Source organism: Microcaecilia unicolor, chromosome 4, assembly GCF_901765095.1.
Source record: "Microcaecilia unicolor chromosome 4, aMicUni1.1, whole genome shotgun sequence".
Lineage (NCBI taxonomy): Eukaryota > Metazoa > Chordata > Amphibia > Gymnophiona > Siphonopidae > Microcaecilia > Microcaecilia unicolor.
The window spans coordinates 176,584,372-176,596,491 of NC_044034.1; the positions used below are offsets into that span (position 1 = coordinate 176,584,372).

At 43.1% G+C, this 12,120-nt stretch overlaps 1 protein-coding gene across 3 annotated transcripts in view; it reads left to right on the plus strand.

The window, feature by feature from the left end:
• The window catches only part of SBF2 (SET binding factor 2), a 919,918-nt gene that overhangs the window by 877,166 nt on the left and 30,632 nt on the right, over positions 1 to 12,120 (plus strand). For all 3 annotated transcript variants that reach the window (XM_030200990.1, XM_030200991.1, XM_030200992.1), the window contains one exon: positions 4,420 to 4,546. In XM_030200990.1, coding sequence (XP_030056850.1) covers positions 4,420 to 4,546 — 127 coding nt within the window. The remainder of the gene's footprint in view (positions 1 to 4,419; positions 4,547 to 12,120) is intronic.

The following is a 12,120-nucleotide window of genomic DNA, read 5'->3' on the forward strand; positions in this document are numbered from 1 at the left end:
TGCACCCGGGGGGGTGTCATTTCACCAGGAGGGGGGCCGCGCTGCACCCGGGGGGGGGGGGGCGCATCGGCGATCCGCCCCGGGTGTCATGCCGGCTAGGATCGCCACTGCACTTAGGGAATAAAAATCCACGGGAGACGTATGTGTTAGGCGGCGAGAGTCTGATAGGTACGGACGGGGAGAGAGATCTTGGGGTGATAGTATCTGAGGATTTGAAGGCGACGAAACAGTGTGACAAGGCGGTGGCTGTATCTAGAAGGTTGTTGGGCTGTATAGAGAGAGGTGTGACCAGCAGAAGAAAGGGAGTGTTGATGCCCCTGTTTAAGTCATTGGTGAGGCCCCATGTGGAGTATTGTGTTCAGTTTTGGAGGCCATATCTTGCTAAGGATGTAAAAAGAATCGAAGCGGTGCAAAGAAAAGCTACGAGAATGGTATGGGATTTGCGTTACAAGACGTACGAGGAGAGACTTGCTGACCTGAACATGTATAACCTGGAGGAAAGGAGAAACAGGGGTGATATGATACAGACGTTCAAATATTTGAAAGGTATTAATCCGCAAACAAACCTTTTCCGGAGATACGAAGGTGGTAGAATGAGAGAACATGAAATGAGATTGAAGGGGGGCAGACTCAAGAAAAATGTCAGGAAGCATTTTTTCACGGAGAGAGTGGTGGATGCTTGGAATGCCCTCCCCGCGGGAGGTGGTGGAGATGAAAACGGTAACGGAATTCAAACATGCGTGGGATAAACATAAAGGAATCCTGTTCAGAAGAAATGGATCCTCAGGAGCTTAGCTGAGATTGGATAACAGAGCTGGTGGTTGGGAGGCGGGGATAGTGCTGGGCAGACTTATACGGTCTGTGCCAGAGCCGATGGTGGGAGTCGGGGATAGTGCTGGGCAGACTTGTACGGTATGTGCCCTGAAAAAGACAGGTACAAATCAAGGTAAGGTATACACAAAAAAGTGGCACATTTCTTGGGCAGACTGGATAGACCGTGCAGGTCTTTTTCTGCCGTCATCTACTATGTTACTATGTAAATGTCTAGCAGATTACGGTAAGGTACCAGAAGTTAGCATTTCTCGTACAATGAAAAGTTCAGGGTCCTCATATAAAGCTGAAAAGAAGGAGGTTTATAAGAACTAAAAGGAAATACTTTTTTCACTGAGAGGTTGGTAGACAACTTTCTGAGAGATTGCTAGCAAGAAGAACCTTATCCATTTGAACACAGCCTCTGACACCCAAAACCAAACAGTTTCTCAGACAATAAACAGTGTGCTAAAAGCTGCTATAAGAAATAGAAGCAGAACCATTATCAAGAAATTCACATTGGTCATCCATTAGTGCCAGTGTCTAGAAATCCTAATTGAATAATCATTGGTACTTTCCAGAAACTTCTAGCTGGATCAATACAATTTTTCAATGATCTTTCATAATGGCAGAAGATTTGAAACTAGTTTGTACCTAGTGAAGTTATTAGAAGGTTTCTTTAAAGTTGGCCAAATGATTGCATTCCTCAGTGACAATGGAAAAGTTACTTCATTGAAAGAATTATTAACTACGCAACTTAAATGGTCATGAACTTTTCATTATCTGCACAAGACAACTAAGCAGGTCGTGAGTCCAGACTGCAAGAAGTCAACCTCATAAAGGCCAAGAGGGATTACGAAAAAAAGATAGCATTAGAGGCAAAAAAACATAGCAAAAAATTTTTTTCGGTATATTAAAAGCAGGAAGCCGGCAAAAGAATCGGTTGGGCCGCTGGATGACCGAGGGGTAAAAGGGGCGATCAAGGAAGATAAAGACGTAGCGGAGAGATTGAATTAATTCTTTGCTTCGGTCTTCACTGAGGAAGATTTGGGTGGGATACCGGTGTCGGAAATGGTATTTCAAGCGGACGAGTCGGAGAAACTTACTGACTTCATGGTAAACCTGGACGTAATGGGGCAGTTCAGCAAACTGAAGAGTAGCAAATCTCCTGGACCGGATGGTATTCATCCTAGAATACTGATAGAACTGAAAAATGAGCTTGCAGAGCTACTGTAAGTGATATGTAATTTATCCTTAAAATCGAGCGCGGTACCGGAAGATTGGAGGGTGGCCAATGTAACGCCGATTTTTAAAAAGATTCCAGGGGAGATCCGGGAAATTATAGACCGGTGAGTCTGACATCGGTGCCGGGGAAAATGGCAGAGACTATTATCAAAAACAAAATTACAGAGCACATCCGAGGATATGGATTACTGAGACCAAGTCAGCACGGCTTTTGTGTGGGGAAATCTTGCCTGACCAATTTACTTCAATTCTTTGAGGAGTAAACAAACATGTGGACAGAGGGGAGCCGGTTGATATTGTGTATCTGGATTTTCAAAAGGCGTTTGACAAGGTACCTCATGAAAGGTTACAGAGGAAATTGGAGGGTCATGGGATAGGAGGAAATGTCCTATTGTGGATTAAAAACTGGTTAAAGGATAGGAAACAGAGAGTAGGGTTAAATGGGTAGTATTCACAATGGAGAAGGGTAGTTAGTGGGGTTCCTCAGGGATCTGTGCTAGGACCGCTACTTTTTAACATATTTATAAATGATTTAGAGATGGGAGTAACTAGCGAGGTAATTAAATTTGCTGATGACACAAAGTTATTCAAAGTCGCTAACTCGCGACAGGATTGTGAAAAATTACAGAAGGACCTTACGAAACAGGGAGACTGGGCGGCTAAATGGCAGATGACGTTTAATGTGAGCAAGTGCAAGGTGATACATGTGGGAAAAAAGAACCCAAATTACAGCTACGTCATGCAAGGTTCCACGTTAGGAGTTGCGGACCAAGAAAGGGATCTGGGTATCGTTGTCGTCGATAATACACTGAAACCTTCTGCTCAGTGTGCTGCTGTGGCTAGGAAAGCGAATAGAATGTTGGGTATTATTAGGAAAGGTATGGAAACAGGTGTGAGGATGTTATAGTGCCATTGTATCGCTCCATGGTGCGACCGCACCTTGAGTACTGTGTTCAATTCTGGTCGCCGCATCTCAAGAAAGATATAGTAGAATTGGAAAAGGTGCAGCGAAGGGCGACTAAAATGATAGCGGAGATGGGACGACTTCCCTATGAAGAAAGACTAAGGAGGCTAGGGCTTTTCAGCTTGGAGAAGAGACGGCTGAGGGGAGACATGATAGAGGTATATAAAATACTGAGTGGAGTGGAACAGGTGGATGTGAAGCGTCTGTTCACGCTTTCCAAAAATACTAGGACTAGGGGGCATGCGATGAAACTACAGTTTAGTAAATTTAAAACAAATCGGAGAAAATGTTTCTTCACCCAACGCATAATTAAACTCTGGAATTCGTTGCCAGACCACATGGTGAAGGCGGTTAGCTTAGCAGAGTTTAAAAAGGGGTTGGACGGTTTCCTAAAGGACAAGTCCATAAACCACTACTAAATGGACTGGGGAAAAATCCATAATTCCAGGAATAACTTGTATAGAATGTTTGTACGTTTGGGAAGCTTGCCAGGTGCCCTTGGCCTGGATTGGCCACTGTTGTGGACAGGATGCTGGGCTCGATGGACCTTTGGTCTTTTCCCAGTATGGCATTACTTATGTACTTATGTAGGTTATTTTATTTATAAGTTGGAAACTAATTCCAGAAGGTTAGTTTTTAAAGGTTAAAATTGCTTTCTAGCTATGAGTGTGTTCAGGCAGTACTGCTGTAGTTACCTGAATGAACCTTGGCCAAGTAAAGCTGGAACTGTAGCAGAAGAGATTTACTATGCAGATAAAAAGATGTTGTTGAAATACAGACAGTCTGCCATTTGTGCAATCTCACAAGGTAGGAGATTTTACATACTGAAGTAGCCTTTAAATAATTGCTCAGCATCTATGTATATAAACTTAAGCACATTCATCCTGTATATGCATTTTATCCATTCTGAGTGAAGACGTCCTGGGAGTGGGGTTGGGGAGGGGTCAAGAGTTTAAACCACACATATATTATAAAATACATATTAATGTGTGTAAAGTAAGGCAGGACATTTTAGCTTATAAAGAGTAAGTGCAAATGTGTATGTACTACCCATTGGGTAATTTATTCACATACTTGCTGCACATGTTAGGCAGATCGTTATAAAATTAACCACCTGACAGATAACATTTTATGGGTAGCAGTTGAACATCATTGCTGTCTGCATAACTTTTGTTCCTCTACCTGGAACACTCCTAGTCCCTGCTGAACATATGCAGATAAATTTTTATATAACAATAGGATGTTGATGCTAACCACATAAATCCTTTCCAGTGTCAACACCTTAATATCTCTCTGAATAGAATGTTGAATTCTGTTATGCACTGCCTTCTCGTCATAAGTTTTATCTTAATAATATATTTTCTCATAACGTGTATTATTTTTCCTGTGTATTTTTGTAGGTACACAACCAGTATCCAATGGAGTTTGAATTTAATCAGTACTATCTTAAATTTTTGGCTTTCCACTATGTGTCAAACCGATTCAAGACCTTTCTGCTGGATTCAGACTATGAAAGATTAGAACATGGTACGTGTGTGAAAGAACTTCTGCTGTAGTACTGCTTAATCATGTCTGTAGTACTACCAGATGTATACAATTGTCAATTAACTGTATATTTATAAAACATTTAACAATGCTGAAGGAAACTACTATTTCATGGAAACCATTAGAATATGATGTTGTATTAAAAGGTGATCTATGTAGTCTGAAATGATAGTGCATCTTGGGGCATTGAGATCCTCTGACACCAATCTTCTAAAAGTGCCATCTTTTAAAGTGATTAGATTGGAAGAGTATCGCTCTTCGATTTTCAAGGTACTTGGTCCTAAATTGTGGAACAGTCTACTGTTACAGCTTAGAACATTGAACAATTTAGATTGATTCAAGAGAGAACTTAAAAACTGAGTTACTGAGGCAAGCTTGTAATAATAATTAAGGCTCTCAATCGTTTTGATATTTAAATGGAGCAGGTTATTAGAACATAAGCCCATCATTGGGTAATTTGAACAGATGATTTAGCATTTTTATCAGAGCAACTGACAATTGTTTGTTTTTTGGTAATTTTAATTGTGGATGTAATTTTGTAAGCCACCTATAACTTTGTGATTGTGCGGGATAAAAATATAAATAAATAGCCCAGAGTGTGTGGTGTGGAAAATAGCCTTCTAAGAAATTGAATTTCAGAGACTTAAATATTATTCTGGAATTCTCACAGAGTGTCAGAACATAGAAACAGTGGAAAACAGGTAATTCTACAGTAGAATCAAGGGGGACTATGCTTTGCTTTGTAGAATATAACACAGAAGATGAATGGAAGAGAGGACTTTTCAAGTAACACTCATAATTCAGCCCACTCAAACGATCAACTAGGTTTAAGTGCTCCCAAAAGTTACAGAAATGTGTGTGCTGCACACACAAGGAGAAAATGATATGTTAGTAAAAATTGTTGGGTCACTATTCAAACTCCACAGTTGGGATTTCATTTAAACACTAGCCACAGCATTTGAAGTTATACTTATCCCTTCCCACTATGTAGCTATTAGTACTGAATATCCGGATACAATGAGCAGAGCTGCATTTAGTCAGATAACAGCAACATTTAGCGCCATTATCTGGATAACCATTGAGGTAACTTAGAGCAGCTTTTTTGCTGGAAAATAAGAATACGGCCCCAGTCAATGGCATTGATACTGCTCCCCAGATAGGTGCCACTAATATCTGGTAGGGGGTTCTCAAATTCTGACCCACAGATAGAAAACTTCTCCCTTCATGCCAAGCCATTTTGTATCGCTTTCAGATGAGCTTACCAGGAGATTGTGCCTCTTTTTTTGGAGTTTAAACTGTACAGATAGCACAGCATTATATATATTTACAGAAGGAAAACATATTAGATTTAAATCATTTTTTGCATTACCTAGTTAGAAGTACTTTTTTAATGTTAACTATGCTCATCTGCATATAGGGAAAAGTAGAGTTTGGTGTAGTTGTCTTTTCAAAATTAACATATGAATAACATAAGAAGTAAGTAGTTTGTAACATGTACTTCCAAGAAAAATTATCAGGTCCTTTAAAAGTACTCATGAGCAGGGCTTAAAGAATATCCTCAAGGCTTACCAGTCAGGTAGCTGGTTCCACATTCTCTCCTAACTAGCAGCTTCCCTCATTTCTCTGACTGCCTAATACATTTTATCCCCTTTTAATACCACCTCGTAATCCTATGCAGACTTTCACCCTCCTCAGCCTGCCTTCACCACCCCAGAGCAGTGAGAGTCTATCCGCATTTCTTATAGCATCTAGCTCTATCAGGCCAAAGTGCTGCCACTCAGAATTACAGCTTTTAATACCTGAGCTTATGCAGCTCAGCAGGCAATGCCTAGCCCAGGTGCTACAGCAAAAGCAACTATGAGCTGCCTGAAGTAATATAGAAATGTTGAAAGTGGAAGTAATGGGCTGCTGCTGCTCCACAGGGAGAGAGGATTTAAGATAAGAGATTAGTGGGAAGCTAAAGGGAGGAAAGAGGAGATAAAAGGCCATGGATTGAAAATGGCAGAGGGAAAGAGAAGGTCTTCAGTGATCCTGTGATGTGCAGCACTTCCTACTACTACTACTTAACATTTCTAAAGCGCTACTAAGGTTATGCAGCGCTGTACAATTTAACATAGAAGGATAGTCCCTGCTCAAAGAGCTTACAATCTAATGGCCAAATGTATAGTCAGTCAAGTAGGGGCAGTCAAATTGGGGCAGTCTAGATTTCCTGAAAGGTATAAAGGTTAGGTGCCGAAATCAGCATTGAAGAGGTGGGCTTTGAGCAAGGATTTGAAGATGGGTAGGGAGGAGGCTTGGCTTAGGGGCTCAGGAAGTTTGTTCCATGCATAGGGTGAGGCGAGGCAGAATGGGCGGAGCCTTGAGTTGGCGGTGGTGGAGAAGGGTACTGAGAGGAGGGATTTGTCCTGTGAGCGGAGGTTTCGGGCGGGAACGTAAGGGGAGATGAGGGTAGAGAGGTAATGAGGGGCTGCAGACTGAGTGCATTTGTAGGTAAGAAGGAGAAACTTGAACTGTGATGTGCAGCACTTCCACTCCCAAGCCACATTCTTCTTATCAGCTGATGGCTCCAGGATAGGAAAAAGTTTGCACCCTATTGTCAGCCCCAGAAACCAAATCATTGGTGACAAGCAAGCTGGAGAGCTTTTCAAACCCTGCTCAGAAAATTGTCTCATTGTGACAGTGGCCGTCCGAGTTGCAGGTCTGAAGTACTGCTGATGAACACAGTCATCTAGAATTCAAAAGTTGCTCAGATCATGTATTAAGATCACTTATTGGTTTGGAGTAGTTTTATAAATACCTACAGGATACCAATTCTCTCAAAGAGTACAAATCTCGTATCTATTCTCACAAACACGTACTTCCTTAGTATTTCATTACTTTTATTAAATATTATCATATATCTAACAAAAAAAATCTCATATTATGATTCCGAAACTCACTCATCCAAACCTTTCACATTTTCACACATACACATTCCCCTATCCCTTTAAGAACAAACATTAACACATATGCAGTATTGATTAACCACAGCATACCTCAAATAGCAATAAATCACTATTACACATAAGCTTGAGTCCATGCACTTATGACCTTCAAAAGTTCATATATTCCTTTTGATTGTTCAAAAAGATGTGCTTATTAGCACAGTAAATGAGCAGCAGTCTTAACAGGGGTTCTTTCCACTCCTTCTTACAACTCCCTGTGCCTGCTCAATTAGAGTGGATCAGCAGGGTTTGTCAGAGGCTTCCTGGAATCTGCATACTGTTTTCAGCTTTTAAACTCCCTCTGACTCATCACTTGCTCCTCAAGCTCCTTCTGACTCATCTCTCGCTCCTCGATGCGAGACCGAATTTCGGACAGACCTTCCTCAGGAGGAACGCATCTCAACCCCTAAAACAACACATAATATAACTAATCTCATTGTCTAAACATTCTCCATCAACACTCTTTCATACTATATTCTACAATACATAATTATACTATTTATAAATCAATTTTCAAGCAGCCTACCTTAGGGAAACTGAGTCCTGCACGGGACCCTCTGTGAGCGTCTCAGAAGCTGTAACTGATTTAAGAATTACCCACCATTACTCCTCTTTAAATAACTCAGCCACAATCTTTTACACCTGGAGGGGGAGGAGTGTAATTATATCCACTCCACTTCCAGGTTTAGACCCCTGGGAGCCACCGTATCCCACTCGAAGATGAATCTTTGTTCAATGGACAGTAACCACGCTGTAACATCTCCACCACCCCTTTGCCTCTCCATGGCGGGAACATATCCTGCTATGGAAGAGGTATATAGATGATGTTATTCTATTCTGGCGAGGCACAAGGGAAGAGGCTTTGAGATTTATTGACTATTTGAACGCATCGGACACTCATGTACAGTTTACCTCCCGTATTGGAGTATGGAATTTCTTGACATTCAGGTGGAGAGAAGTGACCACAATAGGTTTACCACTACTATTTATAGAAAACAGATGGATCGAAATACTATAGTTCATTACACCAGCTTCCATCACCCTTCCCTCAAGAGGGCAGTCCCTATTAGCCAGTTTCTGAGACTCCGGTGGTTATGCTCTACATTGTTTGAATTTTGAAAACAAGCAAAGATAATGACACAACGTTTTTTGCAAAGAGGGTACCCTGTAGGAGTGATTAAAAAGGCGTATAAGAGGGCATTGTATGCCCATCGTCCCTGGCTGCTTTTCCCTACCCAGAAATCCAGTGCTCGTCCCCTGTCTTGTGTTCTTCCTTTTTCAGTAAAAGCCTCCAGAATTGGCTACTCTATTCATAAAAACTGGCACGTATTGGGTATGCACTCAGTGTTTGCTGAGCACCCAAAGGTGGCCTATTCACGTACGGCAAATTTGGGGGAGTTATTACATAAACCCATTTATAATGGGGAACATCAAGGTCAGCATTCTCCGTGTGGAAAATGCGTATTTTGTAAATTTTCCATGTCCACTCGATGGGTTTGGATCCCTGGGACCACCAGGAAGTACCACTTGCATGGTGTCACTGACTGTACCAGCGTGGGGGTAGTATATTGCATTATTTGCCCTTGTCTTATATATTACATAGGGCATACAAAACGTCAGTTGAAGAATAGACTGGCTGAACATGTCAGTAACATCAGGATCGGTAGGCAAGATTGGACAGCTTGTAAGCGCGCAATTGAAGATTTAAAATGTGTTGTGTTAAGACAAATCTCCCCCAAAGGGGTGGTGGAGATGTTACAGCGTGGTTACTGTCAATTGAACAAAGATTCATCTTTGAATGGGATGCGGTGGCTCTCAGGGGTCTAAACCTGGAAGTGGAGTGGATATAATTACACTCCTCCCCCTCCAGGTGTAAAAGATTGTGGCTGAGTTATTTAAAGAGGAGTAATGGTGGGTAACTCTTAAATCAGTTAGAGCTTCTGAGACGCTCACAGAGGGTCCCATGCAGGACTCAGTTTCCCTAAGGTAGGCTGCTTGAAAATTGATTTATAAATAGTATAAGTATGTATTGTAGAATATAGTATGAAAGAGTGTTGATGGAGAATGTTTAGACGATGAGATTAGTTATATTATGTGTTGTTTTAGGGGTTGAGATGCGTTCCTCCTGAGGAAGGTCTGTCCGAAATGCGGTCACACATCGAGGAGCGAGATATGAGTCAGAAGGAGCTTGAGGAGCAAGCAATGGCTTAGCCACACAGCCAATTTTGGGTGGGCCTGAGCCCAAAGTGGGTGGGCACAAATTTTTCTCTGTGTCCGGCCCCCTTCCTCCCCCCTCTCCCCCAGCACCTCCCAACTCAAAATAGAAATAGAAACACTTTAGCTCATGAGGAAAGTGACATCCGCTATGCACATTTCTCAAGCTATCATATTTCAGTTAAGATTCAAAATAAAATGCCTTTTCTACCTTTGTGGTCTGGTCATTTTCTTTTTCCATCATGTTGATCCAGTTTCTCTTTTGAACTTTACAATCTTTCTGCTATTTCTCCTTCAAGCAGCTGTTGTCCATTGTCTTTTTCTCCTTTCTTGTTCCATTCCCTCATTTCACTTGCCTCTGACATATTGACCTTTCCATTTTAGCTCTTTCCTCTCTTTTTTTTTTCTTTTCTTTTCTCTGTCCACCCAAATTTTATCCTAACCCCTTTTCCTTTGTTTTACTTTTCAGATACCTGTCAGATTTCCATTTCATTTTCACCCACTAGTTCTCCTAGTCCCCATCTCTCTACTTTCCCTGCAATCCATTCCCTTCCATCTTCAGTCTATTCCCCATTACCATATTTCTTTCCCCTGTAATCACCATCCTCCTCGCGTTCATTTCCTTGCCACCCACTTGGCCTCTCCCACATGGTTCCACCTTTCCCAGTGTCTCTTTCCCTCTACCCTTCTAGCCCAGCATCTGCTCCCTCTCTTCTCCCCACCCTTCACCCCCTACCAGCATCTTCCTGTCACTTCTCTCTTTCCTCTTGCCCCCTCTCCTGTGATCCAGTGTGGCCAGGATCTCCCCCATTCTTTCCCTCATGCCCAGCTCCCCCTCTCTATGACCTATCCCTCCCCATGGCAAGGATTTCATCCATTCCTTCCCTCATACCCAGCACCCCCTCTCCGTAACCTGCTCCTCCCTGTGGCCAGAATTCTACCTTCCAGACTTCTGCCTGCCAAGCCATCCACCCCTCCCCCCTCTCCCTTCAGCTCTCTAATCTTCCTGTTCACTGCAGCGGCTCCTTTCCCCTGCTGGACCTTCATTACTGCTTGCCTCCAAGATCCATGGGGAGATGTCATCATCCATTTCTCAGACTGCAGCGCGGGAACCAGCCACATGCCCGCTAACAGCTCTGCGCAGCATTCCGACTCCAAGTCCCCGCCCCTTAAGATACAAACTTCCTGTTTTTCTGTATCGGAAACAGGGCGTTTGTGTCTTAAGGGGCGGGACTTGGAATCGGAACGCTGTGCAGAGCTGTTAGCGGGCATGTGGCTGGTCCCGCGCTGCAGTCGGAAGAAAGTGCTTGGGGATTCAATCAGCTGATTTCCTCTGCCATGGATCTTCGGAATCGGATGCTGCAACTTGGTTGCTGAGCTGGCGTGTGCAGCTGAGAGATAACTTCACTGCTGAAGGTGCAACAACGGAGGAGGGATAGTGGCTGGTTTCCTGCTGGGTGGGCCTGGGATGAAAATGGGTGGGCCCAGGCCTGCCCAGGCCCACCCATGTCTACGCTCCTGGGAGCAAGTGATGAATCAGAGGGAGTTTAAAAGCTGAAAACAGTATGCAGATTCCAGGAAGCCTCTGACAAACCACGCTGATCCACTCTAATTGAGCAGGCACAGAGAGTTGTAAGAAGGAGTGGAAGGAACCCTTGTTAAGACTGCTGCTCATTTACTGTGCTAATAAGCACATCTTTTTGAACAAACAAAAGGAATATATGAACTTTTGAAGGTCATAAGTGCATGGACTCAAGCTTATGGACTCCTCCCTCTCCTTCTCTGCGCATATCCAGCAGACAGCAAAGACCTGTCGCTTCTTCCTCTTCAACATCAGCAAAATTCACCCTTTCCTGTCTGAGCACACCACCCGAACTCTCATCCACACTATCATTACCTCTCGCCTTGACTACTGCAGCCTACTCCTCACTGGCCTCCCACTTAACCATCTATTCCCCCTTCAATCCATTCAGAACTCTGCTGCACGTCTTATATTCGCCTGAACGATATACTCATATCACCCCTCTCCTCAGGTCACTTCACTGGCTTCCGATCAGATACCGCATACAGTTCAAGCTTCTCCTTCTTACCTACAAATGCACTCAGTCTGCAGCCCCTCATTACCTCTCTACCCTACTTACGTTCCCGCCCGAAACTCCGCTCACAGGACAAATCCCTCCTCTCAGTACCCTTCTCCAACCACCGCCAACTCCAGGCTCCGCCCATTCTGCCTCGCCTCACCCTATGCTTGGAATAAACTTCCCCGAGCCCTTACGCCAAGCCCCCTCCCTACCCATCTTCAAATCCTTACTCAAAGCCCAACCTCTTCAATGTTGCTTTCGGCACCTAACCTTTATA